The 25,682-nt window shown below is 41.9% G+C and overlaps 1 protein-coding gene across 4 annotated transcripts in view; it reads left to right on the plus strand.

Moving 5' to 3' along the window:
• NELL1 (neural EGFL like 1) overlaps window positions 1-25,682 on the plus strand; it is a 753,092-nt gene that overhangs the window by 194,265 nt on the left and 533,145 nt on the right. For all 4 annotated transcript variants that reach the window (XM_023646175.2, XM_023646174.2, XM_070273436.1 and 1 more), the window contains exons 10-12: window positions 223-296; window positions 3,677-3,776; window positions 18,990-19,118. In XM_023646175.2, coding sequence (XP_023501943.1) covers window positions 223-296; window positions 3,677-3,776; window positions 18,990-19,118 — 303 coding nt within the window. The remainder of the gene's footprint in view (window positions 1-222; window positions 297-3,676; window positions 3,777-18,989; window positions 19,119-25,682) is intronic.

Below are 25,682 nucleotides of genomic sequence, written 5' to 3' on the forward strand. Positions count from 1 at the left end.
TTGGTATGAAGGACCCATGGCAAACAATCAAGATGGCAGTCTGATTGGGGATTCAACAGTTATCTCCTCGCTCTTCCAATGTCTTCCTCTAGATGAGGAGATTTATATTGTTTAGAATCAGAGAATTTATGTTCTGTGGAATCTGTGGGAGTTGGATGGCACCTCTGAGGTCATTTTGTTGCATAGCATAAATATCTGACCCACTTTTCTGTTTTATTATAGCAAAATGTATCTACGGAGGGAAAGTCCTTGCAGAAGGCCAGCGGATTTTAACCAAGAGCTGTCGGGAATGCCGAGTGAGTTTCAACCTTATGATCCACAACACTTGTGGCTAATTAACAGATAGATTTGTGGGCTTTATACAGGGTTCTGGAGTGGAGCATTTTGGCCTGAGTGGATCCCTGAGGGGGAAGGACCCTCTGTGGTGGGCGGGAGTCCAGAATGGGAGGGCCCAGCCACTGTCGTTGCGTGGTTAGCTTGCCATCAGCTCTGGACCAGGTGACCTTGGAAAGGCTGTTGAAGGAAGGCTCTGAGGAGGGGAAGGCAGCTGGCAGCTACTGTGAGCCAGGGAGGTTGGCAGGTGGCCCTGGAAAAGGGTTTTGAGTTGGTGTTGGGGGAATCAGTCTATGATTCCAGCTGTGGACATCTCTACCCCCAAGGGTTTGATATAAGGTCAGAAAATGCTCCTGCCTTCCCCCTCCCATGTGTTTCTTGAAATAAGATAGGTAGAACCATAGATCTCATTCAGTAATCACTCAACAAACCTGCATTGAGCACCTGCTGCATACCAGCATTGCACTAGATTCTGGGTATACAGCAGTGACCAAAACAAAGCCCCCATCTTTACAGAACTTGCAGTCTAGTGGGGGAGACAATACTAGAAGAAAATAAACAAATAAATATACCCTATGATGTTGAAGTCTATAAAAAATACAAAGCAGGCTGAAAGGATAGAGAGCTTTTGGTGGGGATGGGTGATCTGGGAAGGCCTCTCTGAGGAGGTAATATTTGAACAAAGTGCTGGATAAAGGGTGAGAGCCAGCCATGCACTTGGTTGGGTGAGGCGCCCTCCCAGAACTGCAAGAGTGAGAAACAGGGAAGGAAGGAGAGGAGGGAGAGAAATGTGAAGTGGTGGATCACTAAACACAGCTGGCTTTGCGAGGCATCTCCAGAGAGAAGACTGGACCACTGTGGCTCAGAATAGACCATCTTTGCAAGTACTCGGACCTACAGTATCTCATTTGCTTTTCATCACATCTCTGGGGAAAAGAAAGCAGTGTATTGTAGAGATTGAGGAGAATGGGGCATTTAGAGACCTACAGAAGCTCTCAAGGTGCTTGAATCCAGTTCTTTATGGGAGGCTTGTGGGGATGGAAGGCTGTTTCCTGTCTCTTCTCTCTCTTTGGCCAGAGTCTACCCCAGGAGGTTTGCATTTGCATTTAGCTTACGCTGCTGATAGCGAGGTTATTAATATCTATCGGTTTGTAATAACTGGTTTGATTCCCTGTTGCAGAAACGAAGGTCCAGCTGAGAGGCACACGAGCCTCAGGACTGGTGCTAACTCCTGAGGCTGGGTGCCCCCCAGCGAGGCCTGGATTGAGGAGTGAGAATGGAATGTTGCTGAAAGGGGGGCTGAGGGTGAGGAGCAGAATCAGCTCTTAGACCTTGAGGCCAGAGTCAGGAGAAAAGCGAGAGACCTAGATACCTTGGGATAGATGGGGAAATGAAAAGCAACGGGGAAGGAAAAAAGATAAGACTGTGTTAGGGGCTGGACTGTCTGGGCTCAGAATTGTGGGAAAGGAGAAGAAGCCATGGTGTAAATAATCCAAAAGATGAGTAGTTGGAAATGAAGTTTGACATTTAAAGTTATGTTCATGCTCATATTTAAGAATGGATGTGCCTGATATATGGGAGTTCCTGCCAAACCAGAGGAAGATGGGGCCACTGGAATGATAGTCTGTTGAAGATGGAAAACCAATATCTCGCCCAACCCTCTTAGTTGCCCAGCTCCATCCTATTCTCCCATCTATGCTGAGAATTACCTTTTGGCCTTAAATGAGACTCCCCTTCATGAGCTTGCTTCTTGGGTGACTTAACCAACTTCTTAAGAATGGGAGAGAAAAACTTAACATTTTAGGTAAAATAGAAGCATCTTAAACCACGCCCCCCTTTTCTTTATTGAGGAAGATTAGCCCTGAGCTAACATCTGCTGCCAATTGTCCTCTTTTTTTTTTTCCTGAGGAAGATAGGCCCTGAGCTAACATCTGTGCCCATCTTCCTCTATTTTATATGTGGGACACCTGCCACAGCATGGCTTAATAAGTGCTGTGTAGGTCCACGCCTGGGATTTGAACCAGTGAACCCTGGGCTGCCTAAGTGGAGTGCAAGAACTTGACCAGTGTGCCACTGGGCTGGCCCCTTAAACCCTTTTTTAATAGTACTTAATAGACTAATTTTTAAAATTCAGAATGGAACTAAATACAGACTCTAGTAATGTCAACAAAGAGGACCTTTGGTGAAGTAGGGACATAAAGGTTCACCTGCTGAATATTTAAAATTTTATTTTATGTATTATTCTTTTTTTTTTGAGGACGATTAGCCCTGAGCTAACTACTGCCAATCATCCTCTTTTTGCTGAGGAAGACTGGCCCTGAGCTAACATCCATGCCCATCTTCCTCTACTTTATACATGGGACACCTACCACAGCATGGCGTGCCAAGTGGTGCCATGTCTGCACCGGGGATTCGAACCGGTGAACCCCGGGCCGCCGAGAAGCAGAACGTGCAAACTTAACCGCTGTGCCACCGGGCCGGCCCCTAAAATTTTATTGTAAGAGATCTTATTGATGTCTAGAGAAAATCCAGTGCTCATCTAACTAACCCTCTTAGTGCATTCGCACCTGTGCACCTTGGTTCTTGTCTGTTTCCTCTGCCAGGAAAATCTCTTCTTCCTTATCTTATTCCATGATTTAAGTCCCTTCAAATAAGGCATAGGCATTTTCTTCATAATTTCTCCCCACCTGGGTGGAATTAATTATTCTCCCATGCCACCTCATACTTTAGAGTACATTTATTAGGACTTACTGTATATATTATGGTTTCTAGTTACAGAGATTTTTTTTCTCTCTCCATCCAAACTGTGAGGTCATCAAGGGTGAGGGAGATGTCTTATTTATCTCTAGGTTCGCAGTGCTTGTGGTCCCAGGGGAGTGTCAAAATTAGCTCATAGAAGCTCGTGAGAGGCTTGTGAGAGCTCATTTTACGTAACTTCCCAAGTCGGGTCAATGATATCATGTTGGTAGTTCAGAATCAGTCATCGTTGGGGTATTTACATCACAGAAATCAGCAAATGTTCCAAATTAGGACTCCCACATTCAACAGTCAACTGTTAATAACTTACCAGCACACCGTTTTTAGCGACCTTCTGCTACATAGTAGATACTCAAATGCATTTGTTGCAATTGAGGCTCTTTTGATATAGAAAGGGAAATTTACCTTCTCTTCCAGGAGTCTCACCAATTTAATTTGTGACTTTGTCATTATCATGCAATTCCTGGGAGCACCGTTACCTATTGTAGGTTGTTAACCCTGCGGCCTGTTAACAATGAGCATTAGTCATTTGTATCATTGACTAAAAATCTGAACATTTTTTGTTTCCCTATTATTTGGCTTCCAGGGTGGAGTTTTAGTGAAAATTACAGAAGCGTGCCCTCCTTTGAACTGCTCAGACAAGGATCACATTCTCCCAGAGAATCAGTGCTGCAGCGTCTGCAGAGGTGAGCGGTCTTGGTGGGGGCTCCTGGGGGTGTGAGGGTTGAATGAATAAATGTGATGATAAACATGGATCCAGGCTCTGCTCCTTAGAAACTTGCATTTGCTAAAAAAAAAAAAAAAAAAACAACCCTAAATCCTAAAAAAAAGTAATATCTTGTTTATTTTTCTCTGTTATAGTTTTGTCAATTGTAAAATGAGGATAATAGCACATATTTCATAGGGCTGCTGTGAAGATTAAATGGGGTAACGCAGCCTCCTAGCATCCTGCCCCTGCTGACGCATGGCAGAAAGGAGCCCAGAACATCCATGCTGCTTGTCCACATGCTGAGGCTTGCTCTGCCCATTGGACAATCAGAAAATGAAAGGCATACTTTTCTGGGCAGTAGGGTGTTCTTTTTTTCATGAAATCATAAGATTTATATGATGATTAAGGAAAAATCAATTCAGATGAGCTCAGAGGTCTGTTGTCTCGAACTGTGCTCTCCATGAATTTTACTCTGTCTCTCTTAATTCCCATTTATTTCCCAAGAGCGTCTGTAGAAGTAGCATCATAGTCTCTCACGATATTGTGGGGAATATTTTTCCCCTTTGACTTCCATTTGTCTTTTCCCCTGTCCTCTGGGTTCCTGTTTTCTGAGTGGAGTCTTGCAAGAGGAAAGTGTTGGATAGTTATGATTCTGACGAGACTGGGAAAGCCCAGTGGGCCTCTTTTAAGGCAAATTATTCAGTTCTTCTCTCCACTCCCCCTTTTCTGTCTCTAAAACAGAAAGTAATGAAGGTGAGAAACAGTCAAGTTCTGTGCAAAGTAATTTTTATCCTGACAGAGGATGACTTGTAGTGAACCCTTAACTCATAGATTGATATGAAACTTTTTTACTTCCTTCAAGGAAAAAACTTCACATAAGTCATACGTAATTGCTAATTAATTCTTGGGCAGAAGTTGTTTTGCTCTCACTTCCTGGAATTCCCTTCTTCCCCAAATTTGTTCTTATTTCTTCAAACCCCAGCTCAAACATCACTTCTGCTCTGAAACTTCTCACTCAGGCAGAATTAGATGGATTAGGAGAACCTGAAATTTATTCAAAATCTTAAAAAACCAATCCAGTTAAGCCGATAGCCTTTGTTTTGAGCGTAGACCCACCACAAATCCTTCTCCACCTTCTCAAATACCCCGTGAAGCTTGTAGAGGGAGAAAGACTCCAGCAGCATAGCAGTTCAGCTCAGATGACCTCATAGTGTACTTTTTTCTGTCTTCTCTAGCACAGGGACTGGCAAATATTTTCTGTAAAGGCACCCAAACCAAATATTCTAGGCTTTGAGGGGCCAGAAGGTTTCTGTTGCAGCTACTCAAGTCTGCTATTGTATTGCAAAAGCAGCATAGGCAATAGGTAGATGGATGAATGGATGTGGCTGTCTTCCAATAAAATTCTATTTACAAGTCCAGGTGATAGCCTTTCATTTGCTGACCGCTCCTCTAGCACCTTCTTATATATAAAAATGTTGTATATTTTATCACGGAGAGTTTTTGGCTTAGGCTGAGATTTCTTTCTGTGGCTGGTCATGAGAGCACTATATTTTGGTAAAATTCCTAGGAAGACAGTGTGTTGATAGCCGAGAAGGGCTCTTAGAAACAGTGTCATGTGGACCAGGCCATCAGAATATCTTCCTTGACTTATCTGCTTTCATGGCTATAAGCCTGTTTGCAGCGGGCATACTTTAGAAAGACCTAAAGATTGATTGGGATTTTCAGAGGGATGCATTTCTTGGTAACTGATAGGGTTATTAGGTAGGTCTTATAATTTAATGCAAAATCTATCATTCGCCATTTGTTGAGGTGCCAAGTGTGGGACTCAGTTTATGTAAATCCTTTCTGATTTATGGTTTCATTAGAGCAGAGTCATTGATTATCCCACAGAAATTCAAGAGGAATTTCATTACTCTGACCCAATTTACAATAAACCAGGTGCCACTGCTTCTGCTAGCACTTCTCTGGATGCATACACTTCTTTACCAATGAAGATGCTGAGAGATGTGATGTCTCATTGAAAAGTAGACTTGTTCAGGGCTCCCATTGCTAGCAACCTGGTTGCTTTTACCAAAAAGTGGGAGGCAGGAATAAGACTTCATAGATTAGATTGTAGCCAGGGCCAATCTGTGACATTGAGGATTTTTTCCTTCTTCCTTACCGGCTTCCTTCTCAGCCAGGAAACTATTAATTCTTTTATTTGGCAGCTGATTTTTTTTTTTTTTTGTAGGTGCATGTGTAAGAATTATTTGTACTTCTTGACGACTTTACATTTTGACAGGAACCAGAGCATGTCTTTGGAAAAGAAATTATGGGGAAGGACTGCTCGTGGGGAGTGGGTCGAATTAAACCATTTGGGTATATCGGTTCTCTTGGCTTTCTCCTATACGCTCATCTCAGAATCGAGACACTGGAATGGAGAAAACATCATTTTTGAGTAGGGCCCCTTTTAGCACCACTTACTGTCGTTATCTCCTCTGGTGCCTGTAGCAGACAGGAGCCCGGAACATCCGTCCCACTTGTCCACAGGCTGGGGCTGGCTCTGCACATCAGACAATCAGACAATGAAAGGCATGTTTGTCTGGGCAGTAGAGTCTTCTCTTTTTCATGAAAACATAAAATTTATATGGCAATTAACAAAAAATCAATCCAGATGAGCTCAAAAGTCTGTTGTCTCAAACTGTGCTCTCCATGAATTTTACTCCGTGTCTCTTAATTCCCATTTATTTCCCAAGAGCGTCTTTAGAAGTAACATAATAGTCTCTCACAATGTTGTGGGAGATATTTTTCCCCTTTGACCTCTATTTGTCTTTTACATTATATCTTCTACCTTATCCTCTGGGTTCCTGTTTTCTGAGTGGAGTCTTGCAAGAGGAGGAAAGGGTTGGACTATTACTATTCTGACAAGACTGGGAAAGCCCAGTGGGTCTCCTCGAAGGCAAATTATTCAGTTCTTCTCTCCCCTCCTCCTTTCCCCTCTCTCAAACAGAAAGCAATGAAAAGGTGAGAGACACTCAATTTCTATGTAAAGTAATTTTTATCCTGCTTGTGGAAAGGCTGTACCATTTGCTTTGTGGGTTGAGATTATCTACTGACTGGCGGGCAGCAAGTGAGCAGATGGGGCTCCAGTGACCTGAAATGTGTTTTTCAGGGATGAGCACAGGGCTGTGGTTTCTGCCTCCTTGATGTTATTGATTACAGAAACGGAAGTGGTTGTAGCCTCTTCCAATACCTGTGCTGAAGACCTTTCAATTAGCATATTTATCGTCTCTCTCCATCTTCCTGTGAATGTCGTTAGTCTGAGGGGAAGTCACCCCAGCAGAGTATCTTTCCTCGGATGGGTACCTCAAAACCATTCTCTCGCCTGCTTGGGGAACTGAGATTCTCTGAGGTTTCTTTTCCCTGGGACTCAGATGAGCTGCCCTAGTTGAGGAGGGTTAGACTGGCGATTTGAGAAAGCACAGAGAGGGATTTTGTTTTCTGATCCCAATTAACCAATTATATAATTACCATAAAGCTCTCCAACTGTTTCTTATAATGTTTGTTTTAATGATCACATTTTATGAATTGATGCTGTAAATGTAGGAGACAAGGTAGATAAAGATTTGTTCCTCCCATACGGAATATTTCTATCATTTTCATGTCAGTGACTTTGAAATTATTTTCGGTGCCAGCTGATAGACTTTATATATTTCATATATGAAATAATGTTAAAATTCATTTTGCTGAGTTATGCCTTGTTTCCTCAAGTTATAACTTGTTGACTTGATTCTGAAGCTAATTTTTTTATTGAGTCATGCCTAGTTTCATAACTGGTTACACACTTTGCCACCCACCCCGCCACTGACTAATCAGGGAGAGAGGTGCAGACTATAGCTTTACACTGAGTTTTTCTCTTCGTGAGAATTACACCTAAGACCTTAGAGTTAAGAGCAACAGGCTCTGACTGACTCATGGTGCTCATGGTATCAACAGAACTGATATCCAGACTAGGGATTCACACGCCTCGCCTCTTCAAATCTTGGGTCATGCCAAATGCTGTAACTAATTTCCCCACCTTTTAGAGGAAAATGGAGGTAATCAGCTGAACGGGTGGTTAAATCCACAGGGCTACTGGTGCAGCCAGGATGCCCTAAGGAAAGAACCACGGAACAGTTAGGGAAGACACATGCAGAAAGAATCAAGGTGATGGACATTGGCAGGGAGAGGACACTTTGCAATTGTTGGAGTCCAAGACTCGTCACCAGCTGCACCACCCAGAACAGCCCTAATCATCGCTCTGGTTTCTCTCTGACACTCAAGACAGTTGGTGCCAGTGCATGAAATTTGTTTACCCTCTTCATTACCTTAAGGTAACGGCTAAAGCAGGAACCTGTCCACTCGAAGTGTGAAGCCATGAGGTGGAGAAGGGGGAGCGGGCACCAGAGTGACATCTACGCGCTGTCTGGGAAGGAATAATAAAGGCATGAATGTAGCCCCAGCAGAAAAAGATTGCTCGTGAATCACCAGTGCTCTTGGTTAAAGGGGAAAAAAAAAGGCCGCTAATCTTGATCGTGCATTCTCAGGATTGCTCTGGGAACACGCACCCATCATCTGGCCCGCCCCAGAATTCTTGACACACTCTTCAGGGTTTTATTCTCCTCATAATTGACTCTAATTGTATTTTCAATGTTGCCAATGACTTTGGAGGGTTTTGCTGCACGTTTAAGACTTTCGGTGTTGGGGAAAAAGTTCGTTCTGACATCTGTTCCCAATGTGTTTATCGGTAATTCTAATTCATGCTCACTTGCCTTGTCATCTGGCCTGGGCTGAAATGAGTTGAGATTATTTGTCCTATTTAGGATTTTATGCCCTTCAATTAAATCCTCCCAGGGACTCTTGGTATCACATGATTGTCTTTTCTAGTCTTCCTCATCATTTTAGGTGAATTTGTAATTGAAATGGTTTTAGAGAGAGGGTTTCAGGGTATTTGAGGTGAGAAGAGACCCAGAAAAGAGGCGCTTATTGAGAATGTAAGCTAGTGTCTACATGGAGGGACTGGTGTTTGCAGATGGGTCATGTCCTCTGCCTACTGATAGATGGAATCTGATCGAAATTCCTGTAGCCCTGGGCTAAAGCGGACTGGAAAGACAGGGCTATCCATCCAACTGTAGAGGCTGGGAAAGCAGGGCGTTTGAAGGAGAGTACAGTCTCAGGGAGTCCATGATGCCTGTGGCCCTGAAAGTGCCACTATGGATCCTTGCCCCAGAGAGAAGACCTGGAACTAAGGCCAGGCTGCCTTGGACACGAGGACCTTTAACTGTTGACTCTTGTATAAGAAACCCATTGCTTTCTAGGATAGAATGTGAGAGTCCAGAGCTCAGTCTCCAGCAGGCCCATCCTGATGGCCCACCCCGTGCCACCAGGAGCTAAAGGAATGTCCTCACCCCCAAGGGCCCAGGCTTCTGTGGTATGTGTGTTGGTTGTGGAGTACATGAGGGTGTCTAGTCCTCATAAAGGATTTTTTGGCCATATCCCTCTTAGCCACTCCAGGGTGTAGCTGTCACCATACCAATGAGGCACACGGAATATCCTGTCCTTAGTACACCTTTGCTCCATATGTGACGTTCAAGATTGGGCAGCAGCAGTGACATGAGAGGTACTGACTCGCAGGATTTGAATTAGGGTAGAGGACTCTGCAGTGCATTTTCAGATTGTCGAGGTGCATCATTTCAAAGGTAACCTGCCTGACCTGCCGGGGGTTACATTAGGGTTAGGAGATTGAGGACAAGCAATGGTGCTCTATGTGTAATCAAAGTTTAACTATCTGAGAGAGGCCAAGTCTTGCCCAAAGTCAGTGGCCTATTCATTCCTTTGTTGTGCAAGAGGTCACAGTAGTAAATCATAAAGATGCTCGTTCATCATTGGCTGTAGAAGCCAGATGGGTGGATGTTTTGGCTATAATTATAAAGGGTACAGAGTGGGATCTGGAGAATGGCATTTTAGGGGGCCTAATCATAGGTGAGGTTTATTATATGCAGATTAGACCAATGAAGTTGAAGACAGCAAATCCTTTTACGAGTGTTATTGGTCTCTCACTGGCAACAGAGCTCTACATACAGGACCACTAGGGGGAGTCCAGATTTTAGAGTGCTCCCAATTAGAGGAGAAAAAGTGTGACCCCAGCATTTATGTTTCTTCATGAATTTCCTTGAACTTGTCATGGACGCGTGCTGCTCCCTGTGTTTGGAACTCCCACCCTTTGTCCAGCCCACCTCACTCATCCTTCAAATCTCCTCTTTAGTACCTGTGTTAGGACCCTTCTCTGTGTCACATTCCTCACCATCACAGTAGCTCCTTGTAATCTGATACTCAATGTCAGTCTTCCCTGCTAGAGGGTGAGATGAATGGGGGCATGTTTACTGCATATTTTTGTTCTATCCCTATTGCCTAGCTCAGTGCCTGGGCACATGATAGGTGCTTAAAAAATACTTGTCAAATAAGTGAATACTATTTCTGCTAGGAACTAAAGTTAAGGAGGTGGTTTGAGTAAAACCTGGAACCTCATTTCAGCAGATTATGTGTCTTCCTCTGAGCATCTGCTCATTTTAACCACTCGAGTGTGAGCTCCCAGGGGGTCTCACTCATCTTGGTATCTCATCCATGGGTGGTGGTCTGTTGTGTGATGTTATTTTTCTTCTGACTTTGAGTCCCCCAGCAGCTAGTAATCATGGAGTGTGTCCTGGAGGAAAAAAACAAGGTTTGTTCCTTTGGAAAGATGTAAGGAATGTCATGCACTAGAAAATGCTAATGGCTAACAGAGTCCTGGTCTCCTGAGGCCAGGGTCAGCATTCCTTGAGTGTGCTTGGATGTTTAAAATCATGACTGAGAAGTCATGAAGGGTGGTGTAGAGAGGCTGGGGATTAGAATCACATTTAGGGGGGCCAGCCCGGTGGTGTAGTGGTTGAGTTTGCATGCTCTGCTTCGGCAGCCTGGGGGTTGTGGGTTCGGATCCCCTGTGTGGACCTATACACAGCTCGTCAAGCCATGCTGTGGCAGTGTCCCACATGCGAAATAGAGGAAGATTGCCACAGATGTTAGCTTGGGGCCAATCTTCCTCACCAAAAAGAAAAAGAAAAAGAAAAAGAATCATCATATTTACCCATCACCTACTGGCTGTATAACTACTGGGAATGTAGTTAACATCTTTGAGCCTTGGTTTATTTGTCTTTAGAACACTCTTTAATTCTTATTTTGGAGAACTGTTATGATTTAGTCATTAACTCAACACATATTTATTGAGTGCCTATAATGTGTTGGATATTGTGTTAGGTGCAAGCTGACCAAACTTGCACAACCCTTTCCCTTGAACAAGTCACCCTCTAACAGGAAGATAGACACTCAGTAAATAAACACAGAAATAAACATGTCAGTAATGTGATAACTGCTATAAGCAAGAATAGGGTGGTGTGAGAGAGACTAATGGGGCTATATTTAGACTTGGGAGACAAGGAAGCCATCTCTGAATAGATTATATTTAAGCTGGGACTTGAAGACTGAGTGGAAATTATTCTGGCAGGGATGGATGAGGATGCTCTGAGTTGGTGGAATAAGCTTGCAAAGACTCTGAATCAGAGAGATTGGAATCCAGGGGAATTACAGGAAAGGCTGCTGTGGCCAGAGGGAATGATGGAGGGAGAGAGGGGGTCTTGTTTATTCCCTCAAATCAAAGTTAAGGATTTTGTGTTTTTCTTAAATAAAATGGTAGCCCTTGGAAGATTTTTGAGGAGAGTGACATGAGCCAATCTATGTTTCAAAAGGATCCCTTTGTGTAGAAAATAGAGTAGAGACAAGACAGGAGGAGACACAGGAGGGCAGATGAGGCGACGACCACCTGAGAGATGATAGCAGTTCGGCATAAGGTGGGTTTTCCTTGTTGCTGTGCAGTGGAGAAGAAAGGGAGATTTACGAGGTAAAATTGACGCACCAGGCCAGTTTTCGGGCACTGAGTCTCTGCCCAGTTATGTACAGTTGTAGGAAATTGTAACCTGACCTGAGTGGGCAGCTTGTATTCCTTCTCTCCACCCCCCACCGCTGCCTAGAAGTGTCAGGTTCTCATTGGCATGGCATTTTTAACATTTTCCCCAATTATGGATATTTACTAAATGTAGAACTATTGGAAAGCTCCTCAAAAATTCCATTCCAGGTTGCTTCTGCTGGTTTTTCTTTAGTCTTTATTATTTTGGAGTAAGGAAGTTGCGATGACTTTGATCATCAGCAACTCAGGCCTGGGCTGGTAGGTTTCTGGTTTAAGAATAAAAGATGCAACTCTGAACAAGTATAAACTTACAAAAGGAAATATTTTCACGACTGAATACCTCCATGGATGTATTATATGACTTTTTATATAAATGATGCTGATGTAAAATTTACACAGTATTTCCAACTTTTATATTCCATATTAATTAAACATGAAAAACTCAATGTAACATTACCATATATTTGTATTAATAATTGCACAACTCTGTATCTAACAATAAAGGTTGAATTGTGTGAGAGGAATTGGCTATATGTTTGCCTCTAGAGAAACGTAGTGTGGGTCTCTACGCATTTATGGATTCCTTTATAGCGTGTCGTGTTTACTTTGATCTGATATGTATTTAAATGTTGAAGTGTCTTATACTCATCATGTTAGGAATTGGAAAGGGCCAGTATTTGAGGAGTCAGGGCAAAGATAACTGCCAGTTTTCTGGTTTAGGGGGATAAAGGCACTGGGGAAGGATGTGAAGATCTGGGTGAACGCGGATCTAGGAACTCACATCAAAGCTGTTTTGGCTCGGTGAGCTGTCAGATGTCTGTGAGGACGCCCCGATGGAGTGTCAAGTGGCTATTGGCTGTAGTGACATAACATACGTAAAGTGGGATGCTAAACAGTCAGTGTTATTTCCTGTTCTCTTAGAGAGGACTTTGAGCCTTTATTTATTATTTTTACTTAATATTTATTATTGCTTCTAGAAAAGGGTGGATGTCTTCAATCAGAGGCCTGAAATGATTGGGGGCGAGCATTGTCCTACTGTCAATTTCTGCTAAGAACAGATGGGCAAAACCTTCAGTTGGGTCCTAAATGGACCTACTTAAAAACTTTTACAGGACATAGAAGGTTTGAGGTCCACAAGCATCATCAGAGAGTAAGCGTTAGTAGTTATCTTTGCTCCCAAGTATTTACATCACGGAAGAATTATTTCCTTAGTGGTTTTAACAAGAACTTTAGAGTTAAATCATGACTCTGACACTTCCTGGCTATGTTACCTTGGATAAGTTGCTAACAATCTCAGCCACATTTTCGTAATTTGTAAAGTGAGAATAATAGTAATCTTGAGGGTTTTTGTGAGGGTTTCATGAGATGAGGAGTGTGGCATGCTTAACACTATGCCTGGCATGTTGGAAGAAGTCAATAAGTAGCTGCTTTTATAATGTGTTCTCTGAATTTGGGCCAGTGCTAGTTAAAAGATGTCACTATGTGCTTCAAATTATAGGAAAATAATTCCAGAGACTCTAGAGTCACATGTTAAAAATAGCCAAGTAAAAGAACTTGAATATTGGGTTGTGTGTGTGTGTGTGTGTGTGTATTCTACTCTGATCACAGCTTCTAATTCTGGTTCTGAAAAAAAAAATTGATTTAAGAAAGAGGGTGACTTTGAGAAGACTCATGCATCAGACTGTGCTGATCACCCAGCTGAAGAAAAAATTGTACTAAGAGCAAGCCAGAGGACTCGAGAAAGAGCCTGTAGGTAGCAACTGAAGACGAATATCTGGAAGGGAAGGACCTGTATCTTAAGTCTCATGCTATTCAGACACATCAGATAAGAAGGACAAAGCCCAGGATTCTGAAATGTGGAGAAGTAATTGAGGATTTATGACTTGGCAGCCAACTCAGATGCTGAGGTGGGGTTTTAAGATTGAAGCTGACTAACTGGGGTGATGGAAGTATCCTAAAACTGGATTGTGGTGAGGGCTGCACAACCGTGTAAATTTGCTAGAAGTCATCAAAGTATATCTTCGCAATAGGTAAATTTTTTGGTGTGTAAATTATACCTCAGTAAAAATGTTTGAAAGAAGAAAAATGATGACTGTCAAACGAGTCACATTTGCCTTCCAGTTGGTTGAGAAGGGGGCGTTAAATGCCACTAGAGATTCGTTCATCTATTCGTTTTCTCACTAATTCACCCTCCCATATTTCTATCTGACCATTTGTCCATCCATCTATAAGCCATCTATCCACCTGTTCTCATGTGGGAAGCTCTTGGTTCAGAGAAATGGGTGAGACCTAGACCCTGATTTAAAGAAGTTGGAGTGATTAAAGTTAGGATTCTTTGTTAAGAATGTTTGGAATTACCTAGCAAAAATATATATATTTTGAGAATGAGAAGAAACCTAAATTGTAGTCTGTCTGAATCGACACATACAAAAAGAACGCCTTCTTTGTCCTTTGGACCGTAGAATGCTTAGGAATTTGTTGTTCTTGGGAGGACCGTAGAAGAATACAGTGAATAAGAACACTGGCCTCGAAAGGGCTGGTTAGGCACGTGTGTGTGGTGATGGATTGTAATAGGCTTTGGCTGGTGAACATGATGTAATCTACACAGAATTCGAAATATGTTATGATGTACACCTGAAATTCATATAATGTTATCAACCAATGTTACCGCAATAAAAAAATAAAAAAGAAAGAACCCTGGCCTCAGTCAGACCTGGGTTCTGGCTCTGTGTACCTCCCACAAGTGCACTCACTTCTCCAAGCTTCAGTTGCCACATCTGTAAAATAGAGATAATCCAGTTTCATAGGATTGTCCATAGAATTAAACGGGATAATGCACGTAAACACTTAGCTGAGTGCCTAGCATATAGCATGTGCTCAGTAAATGTTATCGTTGTCCTTACATCTGTGCCAGATTATTTGAGCTTCCCCAAACTTAGCCTTCTCCCTCCAACTAGGATTTGCGTCTCACCCCTTTTCACATTTCTGCCTATGATGAGCCCAAGGTCAAGTTTTGTATCATTTAGCAGTGATGTCTCCTTCTCTGAAACACTATGATAATTTGTACTGTTCACAACTCATTTAATGTAGATTGCTTTTTTTATGCTACCCCTGTATTTGCCTTATCTCCCCTCAGAGTTTGTAATTTCCTCGTGGGCAGAGAGTATGTCTCAAACATCTTTGCTTTGCTCCCAGAAGCTTGCATGGTGCTTCAGTTCACAGAGTTGGTGCCCCATAAATATCGAGTGAATGATTATTCACTGGTGCAGAAAGGCAAGTGAGCAGTGAGTAAATTTTGCTTGAATGAGGGCCTGGATTAATTAAAAAACACACACTTTTGGCATATTTGCCATTAAGGTTGGTTTGTTCCCTGGGCCCTTCACTGTCCTTGAAATACAATTTACCCAACTCCCTGCATTGTGAGTTGACGTGGCATGTGCCTGATAGAGAGGCACTGGGAAATCACCAGTGTTTGAGGGGCCGTGTTCCAGCCTGTCAAATGCATGTGGAAGGAAAAGGACAGTTGCAGTCTCCTGGAAAGAAAGACAAAAGAAACATAGACAAAGAATACGTGTAATAATGGATGCACATATGACGTGAGTCAAGCTTCATAATGAAAGGAAACGTGACAACTTAATTCCTCACCAATTCTGGCGTGGGGAGGGAGGTCTGGGCACTTCCTCTTCAAAGAGAAGTATGATGCCTAAAAATTGTCCCTTTGGTAGCAAGTCCTCAAGGACTTTTAGTTGTAGTGGTTGTGACAAGCCTTCTAAGCCCTTGTAGAAATGTTCTTGACTGAGGGGGCCATCACATTTCCAACAAGTTAAGTTTTGATTGGGGCAATTGCCACTTAACAGGTCGCAGGGAGTGAGGCTGGACATGATACTGTGCTCATCTAGTCCCGTGGATCCACTCCCTAGTGTCCCGAGCCTTCTTTCACTTTGTACCCCTAGGTTTTGCTATCTGAGAGGCCATCTGATGGAGTGAAAAGTCCATGGGCTTTGGCATTCACCAGAAGTAATTTAGAGCCCTGACAGCCCCACTTGTTAGCTAGGTGTTAGTGAGTCTGAGCTTATCTTTTCTTATCTTGAAGTTGAGGATAACAGCACTATCAGGTTGTTCTGAACTTTAGTCATTGTTGTCAACGTTGTCACTATCATAATCATTCATCATGGTGGCTAAGTTTATTGACCCTCAGTAGGTATCCAGAGTTGTTCTAAGTGCTTTACATGGTTTAGCCTGTTTCACTCTTTCTACACATATTAATAAGATATATAATTTTATTATCCCCATTTAAAACATCTAGTGTAATGCCAGGCATATTATAGGTGCATGCATTTTATTATTACTTAATAATACTCATCTCTTAGACCAAGTGCAGCCTAAATACTGTTGGTTTTAAAATGCTATTTCAGAGAAAAAAGTTCTAGAATGTCGTGACTGAAAGGAATTAGAGTTTATAGAGTTCAGCGATTTCTGTACTTTTTAAAGCCAGAAACTGTTGTTCACAGGATCAGTAGGTCAAAGATATCAAAGCAGAGCTGTTCTATTTGAGTCATGGGTGGGGGACTTGAGCTCTGCCTGAAAACTCGTCTGTGCCCAAGACTCTGAGGAATAGTTTGAAAATCGCTGCTGTTGCCCGTTCCTCGTACACATACCTAGACAGGCAAAGTGATTTATTGTGTTTGTTAGCTGCAGACCCTGGATTAGAAATTAGATCTCCTGTCCCCCAAGACTCATTGTTTTTTATGAGACCACAATACATGATATAGCAGTATAATAATTATTCATATACTTTATCACATTTGAACTTAACAACTTTTGTGCTAGGTATAAACTATGCTTCCTGGGTCACCTAAAAATGCTGCATAATATATAATTTTTTTGTTGAAAATTTGGTGGAGCTGGTAATAGAGTAAGAGGAAAAAAAATCAGACTAGAAAATAAGGAAACAGGATGATTTCATTGAGGTAAACAAGCTCACTGGAGTTGGCGTTTGCCCAGAGGGCAATTTCTGATCCCTAGTGCTAGACTCTGGCTTCTAATGAGCACTGTGTGAGGAGACAGAGGCGAAGCCTGGGGCTGGTGTGAGATGCAGAAATCAAGAAACTGGAAGGGTGAATCCTCAGTGGGTGACTAGGAAACAGCCACTCTGCGGAAGGAGACTTGCCTGTCAGCCTTGAGTCTAGGTACGAGGCATGGAGGAGAAAAGTTTGCATTCCTGAAAGCTTAGGACCTGAATTTATTCTACCTGTGTGACTCAACCCTCATGCCCCGGGGCAGAATGCAGTTTCAAGTGATCTTGGGTTGATAGTTCCCTCAGGCACCTGACAGAAGCAAACACAAAGCCTCTCTGAAGAAACGCAATTTTAAAACTGAAACCTCAAATAATTCCCACAGATTAAATTCCAAAAAATATGGGCTCTCAAAAGAATCACTCAAAACACAGTAAAATAAGTCATCTTCCTTGATTCTTAGTGAAACAACAAACTGTAAAATCAGATGCACAAAGACTGAAGATGTTGGAATTATCAATATGAAACATACATGTCTAAAGTGTTTAAAAAAGAAAAAGGAAATTAAAAGCTCGAAGAATAAGAAACTGTCAGATTTGACCAAGGAGACTGAAAGAGATTCGAATAGAATTCTAGAAAAAAAAGTGAAATTAAAAATGATGTGGATGACTGAAACAGAATATGACATAGTTCAAGAGAGAATTAATAAGCTAAAAGATACATCTGGAAGTTACACACAGTTCAGTGTAGAGATGGAAATATGAAAGTCTAAGTTACATGGAAGAGAGCTTGAGAAGAAACAGCATTGATTGAATTACAAGTTTGGAAAAAGAATAGAGAAAATGGCAAAGAGAGAATGTTTGAAGAGATAATACCTGAGAATTTTCCAAATTACTGAAAGATTAGATCAATCTTTAGGTTCAGGAATCTCAAGGAATCCTAGGAAGGATAAATAAAAATAAATGCACACCTGGGTACCTTAGAGTAAAATGAAAAAATGGAAAACAAAACCCATCAACCAAAGAAAGAAAATGATCTTAAAAGCAGCCATAGAGAAAGGGTTTGTCAAATACAAAGGAATGACTATGAGGTTAACAACTGGCTTCTCAATAGAAACATTAAAATCCAGAAAACATTGGAATAATATCTTCAAAATGTTGAGAGAAAGTAACTGTATACCCAGTAAAGCAATTTTTCAAGTATAAGGGTGGTCTAAGGACATATTTAGACACAGTTGCTATCAAAATATCTTCACTAAAGGAAGTTCTAAAGGATGCTTTAGGAAGAAAAATAATTAGTCTAGAAGGAACACCTGAGATTCAAGAAGCAATGTTGTACAAAGAAATATGAGACAGTTGGTTGAAAAAGTGTGCTCCAGAAAACATGTTCAAGAATGTTTCTTGCAGCATTGTTTGTAATTCAAAACCTGCAAATAATGCAAATGCCCATCTGGAGTATAATAGAGAAAATGTGGAATATTCATTCTATGGAATATCATAACAGCATTGACATATATTGAACTAAAGCTACTGGCGTTAACATGGGCGAATAGTAAAAATACACCATAGAGGATATGTATAGTATGTTTTTATTCATGTGAAGTTCAAAATGGACAAAACTAAGTAATCTATTATTTGGACATAAGCACCTATTGGGCAAAACTATAAAAAATATGCAAGGGAATGATTAACACAAAATTCAGGCTAGTTCTCTCTGATGGCTGGGAGGGAGATTCATTGGAGAAGTATAATCAAGGGTGACTGATAACATTCTGGTTGTATTCATTTTTATTTTGTAGATTCATATACGTTCATTTTATGTATTATTTCCTATGTACCATAAATTTTACATTAAAACAATTATAAAAGGACTAATTCTGTAAGAAGGTGGTATGAAGAGGATTCAGGATCAGCATAGAGAAACGCCTTCAGGAAGGAACAACTTTAACCAATTTGAGTATTTGGGAAAAAAATCTCAAGCATGGGGCCATCCAAAGTTTCATATTCCTACTCTCCCATCCCTTCCCAGCTCACTCTTGCATATTGCCAAGCTATGTTTTCGTGCTTAGTGACATATAGTAAAAATGTTTCATGCTTTATTACTTGAAAGTCTTTTATTCTCTTCTTTTCTGATGTAAAATTTTATGTGTTTCCTCTAGGTCATAACTTTTGTGCGGAAGGACCTAAATGTGGTGAAAATTCAGAGTGCAAAAACTGGAATACAAAAGCTACTTGCGAGTGCAAGAATGGTTATATCTCTGTCCAGGGGGACTCCGCCTACTGTGAAGGTAAGCAAGTTATTTAATGAAATCACTTGTGAGAAATGTCTTCTTGATAGACATGGTTGAAGATTGAAAACCATCACTTGGCTCTGGTCCTATGGGATCCTACAAGAAATGATATCAACTACCTAGGGTACTCTATTTTCCTGGTTTATCCAGGCTGCTTAGGAGCATATGAAAGCAAGATCTTTGAAGGTACTTATGAAACACAGCAAAGCAACAAAAGCACTATCACATCCCATGTTCTGCTGTTACTGTAATAATCACCAGCAAAACCAGAAACACATCATTTTCTGTTGTCTTATTTGAGTAGTTTGTCATCTCTAAGTTCAATGAAATGTTATGTGGTGGATGCTCTTTTTGAGTGATACTTTGATGCTAGCTTATACCCAACTACCATCTTCTTCACCTGCCAAAGTCAGAATTTTTTTTCAGTTGGGTTTCTTAATGACTGATTCATGGCTTGCTAATTCCCAGACTCTACTAAAAGTCACAGTGATGGATGGGCTCATAACTTTGACACGTGGATGGATGCCATTTTAGTGTGTTGGTGGCCTCAAGTATCAGTGACCCCCATTTACATTCTAGATAACAGAACAACTCCATTGTCTTGTATGAATGCCTCTTTCCAAGCTCAGCACTCCACCTTGCTGGCAATGACCATTACACACTCCTGCTCCTTTAACATACTGGAGGAGCAGGGGTTAGCTCTGCTCTGCAGGAGCTCTGACCCTGGTCTACAAGTAATATCTGAGTCCATCCATTTTTCAGGCGCTCACTGGCTCCCTCCTGTCAGTTTAGAGAAGTTCCAATAGGAAAAGTGATGGCTCAGCTGTTTCTCTATCCCAGTTGGACCCAATCATTCCTGCCATCTTCAGTAACAATATATTGAACCTTAGTAATCTGTTAATCAGGAAGGCGATGTCTTGAATGGCTGTGAACTCTCAGTCACTCTTCCAATTGGTTTGGTCCTCAAGTGGGTCAGGAATGCTAAAGGTAAAGACAATTGATGACGATAACAGTAAATTCCTTTCCATTCTGCTGTTTATATCATTGACCCCTGCCTAACGTTTTGGCTTTGACCGAAGATCTCTTCGGTTGTTCGGGAAAGGTGTGTAATCACCCCCAGCGCTCGGTACCTGGGAGGCAGCCTGGTTTTCGTTTCTGCTGGAAGACTTTCTTCATTATTCCTTTGCTTCTTATTAGCAAAATAGTCTAACTAGTGTGTTTTTTTCTCTCTCCTTTTCACCTTTGTTTTTCTTTTGCTTACCTTTATAGATCTGAACTTGATTAGGGAGACATGCCACTTGGGAGGAGGATGAAGTTGCCCCTTTGGTTATGAACCTTTTCATCTACCCTTTAATGTCTTGTTACTTATTATCAGGTTTGGAGAAGCGGACTATTAATTTTAATACTTCATATTAATATTTATTCTTTGTATCTTATGCTGTTTTTTATTTGTTGTCAGAAAATTTGTGTAACTATAAAAATTAAAAATGTGAAAGTTCTCTTCCCCATTTACCATGTGGAAATCCTATAATCTAGGTAATGGTCTAAAAATTTACTTTTTTACCTTCTACTGTCTGTGGGGATAGACTATAAACAATTATAAAAATGACAGAAGGGGCCTCAAAATAATTTGAGTCCCGATTCTGCCACTGGCAGAACTTTCAGTTGTGCATTCGAACCAGTACGCCCACCGTCCCCAGCTGTCCTGAGCGATCGAGACCTGGCAGAATCCGGGAGAAAACTGCTGGCCAAATACTATTTGAGACTCTTTGATTCTCTCCTCATTGAGCCCCTTTTTTCTTACATGAAATCCATTCTGTGAGGAACCATTTGTGATGCTAAATCTGCCTTTTGTGTGTGAGGCCTCATTTTATTGGTTATGTTGAGTGATTTCGGGTCTGAATCATGGTTTTCTTGGACATATTTCTCAGCTCAGTGCAGGTGCCTGGCCACGGGCCAGGGTGCACTGTGGTGCCACCCTGGGTAATGGTGATGCGCTCGGGCTTCAGTTGTTTCTCTGTTATCATGGAGACTTTCCAGAGTTCCAGAAGGCTTGTTCACAGAGATGATAGCACCTAAGAAGAAATGACTAAATATTCGAGCCCATTTAGGGTGTAAGAATGGAGCTCAGGGGGTAAAGCAGGGTGAAATACTGGGCATCCGGAGGGAGGCTCTGAGAACCCAGTAGAACGATTATGAGCATTTGGAGCAAATGTCTTTCTCTCTTTCCGTTCTGCCATCTTCAGCATGTTGGACTTTGGGCTTATTTTCCTTTGGTTGCATGGTTGCTGCCATGGCCTCAAGCATGGTGTCCTCACACCAGCCAGCACCCCAAGCAAACAAGGAAGGAAGGGACAGGGGTTAAAAAACCCTGAGTGAGGTTCTGTCTTTTTATGTCTAAAGAAAGTCCTTCCTGAGGGCCGGCCCAGCGGCGCAGCGGTTAAGTTCTACACTCCTCTTCTCAGTGGCCTGGGGTTCACCAGTTTGGATCCTGGGTGTGGACATGGCACCGCTTGGCATGCCATGCTGTGGTAGGCGTCCCACATATAAAGTAGAGGAATATGGGCACGGATGTTAGCTCAGGGCCAGGCTTCCTCAGCAAAAAGAGGAGGATTGGCAGTAGTTAGCTCAGGGCTAATCTTCCTCAAAAAAAAAAAATAAATAAATAAAGTCCTTCCTAGGAGGTCCCCCCTAACCCTTCTGCCCCTTCCTTCATGTAGGAGACGTCCACTGTCTTATTTTTTAGAGCTGGGTTACGTCCTCCCCACCCCTAGACCAGTGTTTGGGAAAGGGGAATGAGATGACTGTCGCTGATTTGGGCTAATGGTGTCCATCTTCTGGAGCTGGAGTAGGAGTGCGCTTTCCCTGAGGCCAGATGATCCTCCCCTTCCCCTGAACTAATTAGGGCTGTGGCAAAAGGAAGAGGGTTGGGGTGGTTTTGGGTGGGGAAAAAGCTATGTCTATGCCATTCTTTTGTGGTTAAATTTAGTTCATGGCCGTTCCCCAAGCTCTTTCCTAAGAATTGTCCTCTGGGTGGTCTGATAGACAAGATTAGATGTTGCCAAGCACCTGCCTGGGTACCAGAGACTCTCAGAAGCTGATTTCATTGTCTCACCATAGCCCAGAGAGAACTAGATTCTTAGGAACTGCTTCAGGAAAGTTATTTCTCACTCTGAGTAAATGGAGTGAAAATGACCCATATTGTACAAACCACAATGAACAAGACTGGCTTGCAAATTAAAACAAAATGTTACACACGTTGTCCAGGCTATCTTGAAAAGCCTATTCAGGCTCTCAGTGAAAAGAGAACCGCAAAGGCTTTCACTTTTCTTAACTTCCTAGGGTAGCAGCAGACATATGGTGTATTAAGGACTCCTGCTTTGCAGAGATTGCTGTAGAAACTGCCAAAGAGAAGATATCAGAACTCCCAGCCAATCAATAGAAGATAATAAGACCTTTGTCAGCTATGATACAATTCTCAAGAGGTCGTTTCATTTTGCTTCGTCTGACTCAAGCAGGAACATTCTCCATTTGAAAAGTGCTTTAGTTGGATTTTGGTCTTTTATGAAAATGGTCTGCTGAGGCTGTTTACCTTTGTGATGACATTTTCAGTGGGTTGGTCTTAAATAGTTGCTGATACATTAGTTTAAATTAGAGGTAGTGTCTAAGGAAAGTACAGCAATAGGAATTCTACTTACGATCTTCTTGAATTTGGGGTCTACATAAATAGAATCTAATAACCTTTTTCTTCCTGTAGTAAAAAGTTATTTAGAAGAATAAAGAATGTGATATCACGTGCATCATACAATCTGCCAGGCATGGAAAGTACTACAATTAGTGTTAAATGATAATGCCTTCTACTTATAGAGTGCTCTGAATTTTTGAGACTCTTTTTGTATATATTGTACCCTTGGAACCTCACAGTAAATCTGGGAGGGAAGTGGCAGCGTTGGCCACATTAGCTCCATTTTACACGTGCAGACACTAAGACTCAGAGAAGTGAAGTAAAGATAATACTCAACTCCTTTCTACTCCTGGGCTTTATGCCTTGACTGGTTCTGCTCCCTACCTCCCCACCCCCACCCTGGCCCAGTGCTGTAGTGTTGTTCAAAATATTTGCTACTTCCTTGATCCAGTGAAATATGAGTAGACGTGATGTGTACCATTTCAGAGGAGAAGCTCTACGAGCTATTGTGGAGTTCCACCTCATTCTCTTTTTTCTTTAACACAAAACTGGTGACGTTCCAGAGCAGGACTTCTCCTTTACTTGGAGTCCCAGACTGAAGATGACATGGAGTAGAGTGACAACTGACAGGTGACGGACATGTGGCATGAGTGAGAAATTACGTAAATCACTGAAATTTTGGAGGGTGGAGTTGTCTGTTACCTTTGCATAAATTAGCCTAAGCCTACTCGTATACCTGCCTGAATTCGTTGATCCAAATCTTGTGGGTTCAGAAGGATGCCCTCAGCTCAGTGCTCACAACTGGAAGTAGTTTTTTCTATCGCAGGCATTGAGAGTTAACTGGAAAAAGTACAAACTGTGGAGAGCATTAATAGTCTGCTCTGGCTCTGCTGTCAAGCACTAGATTTTTTTGCAGACCACAAGTTGTAAATTAGCGATTTCGTTATGGCCAAATCCAACTTGGGAAATTGGCTTTCCCAATTAAGATGATAATGAGACGGTGCGTGTCAAATCTTAAATTGTCTGGTATTCACTAAACATTTAACGATCACAAGAGTTATCATCATCATTGTCATTAACTTATATCGTTAACATTTATGAGGATCTTTCTTGGAGTTGAAGGTGTGTGTCCTTATGGAGGCCAGTATTTTGAGAAAGAGGATTTTGTACATCTGCACGTTTTGGGAGAATTGGCAGGTAGCAGGGGAGTGTTCTTAGATGGAAGCACCAGATTTGATCAGTTCTGCCAGGAGCATATTGTTGGCAGTGGGACACCAAGCCTAATAATTATAAATTATGATGAACTCCTCCCTTCCTCGGAAAAACACGAGCGGAGCAGTATTTAAGGAAATATTGTGGAGCAAAATGACCTGAATTGGTATGAATTTAATAATTTCATGTAACAAAAATACTGAAATGTCTGAAACACAGCCACAGATTAACAAGGTGATTTATAACTTTTGTGTGACCGGAGGTGACGATGAGGGGTCAGACCCTTTGAGTATAAGGAGGCTGGGAAGGTGGCAGAGAGGGCAGAGTTCAAACAGAAAGCAGCCTCAGAGTCGCCAAGGGGGTAGATGTTTCTGAGAAGGTTCAGTCAATAAATAAGACCCTGTAAATTCCTGATTAAGCGAATGTGTGGGAAAATGACTAGCAAGCTTAATTACACTTCTGATTTTCCAAGGATTGATTGTAACTCTTACTGTTTTGAATTTTTACAAAATGCCTGAGCATCCACGTAGCTCAGTTTATGCTCAAATCTGGGCATCAGTCTCCTCAAGTCCTGCTTTTGGACAACACAGGGATCAAAAATCTTTTCTGATCATTCATGTTAGCACAACCTTGACTCTAAGCTCCTACTCGCCTTTATTTCCCAGCATTCAGAATGCTGGGGGTAAGAATACCTTGGGGTATCCTTTTTTTCCCTTCTTCTATTTAGCCTCCATGACTAACGGAGAGATCTTCTGGTACCCAGATATCTGTCAACCCTCCCATCGCAACCTTTCCAAGACTCAGAGCTCTCTAGTCTTTGCTTTGTTCATAATAACCCCCATGTCCCCTTCCTCCCAGCGGCAGATATAGATGAGCCTTCTTCCAATCCCTGGCTTTTCTCTGCCTCTGCTGCTTTATTCTCCAGGTTCATTTGCAAAAGCATCTGCTCTTGCTCTCCCACCCACTTAAATTCTTGCCTCTTATTACCCACGCCCTCCCCATTAACTTTCTTCTTGGAATTATAAGAACAAAAAAAAAAAAAAACAAAGCTCAAGTCCAAATCTTGGTTATTGCACTTGGGTCAAACCAAGGGGTTAATTGTTAAGCTCTGTGCTCCAGAAGGAGCCCCAGTAAAACCAGCTGGGGCACTGGTCAGGACTGAACGTTAAAGTAGTAGTGGTATTTTTTACTGTGTTTCAAAAGATCATTTGTAAGATATTGCTTGGAAGTTTTAATTATTTCTTTGTGCTAAAAATGTTACAAGTGTTGATTAGGTTTCCAGGCTAGCACATGGCAGTCTAGTTAACTCATCACGTGGCTGAGCTGTTGTATTACGAAGCTCTCCTGAGTTCCAGACTCCTGAGAACAGAGGACTATGACTTTTCTCCCAGTCTCAGTTAATGATACTTCCATCCACACTGTGCTCAGGTCACAGGATGCAGAAGTCATCATCAATGGCCTTCTTCCCATCACCCCCAACATCTGCTACATCAGGAAGTCTTGGTTGGCATTACCTCCAGATAAATCACAAGTTCACCCATGTGTTGGTTTGACTAGTGTAAGCCTCCTTTATCTCTTCACTAAGTGATCGCAATGGTGTCCACCCTTGCCCCCAACAATCCATTCTCCAAACACTGATCAGGGTAAGCTTTTTAAAATGTAAG

This window comes from Equus caballus, chromosome 7, assembly GCF_041296265.1.
Source record: "Equus caballus isolate H_3958 breed thoroughbred chromosome 7, TB-T2T, whole genome shotgun sequence".
NCBI lineage: Eukaryota > Metazoa > Chordata > Mammalia > Perissodactyla > Equidae > Equus > Equus caballus.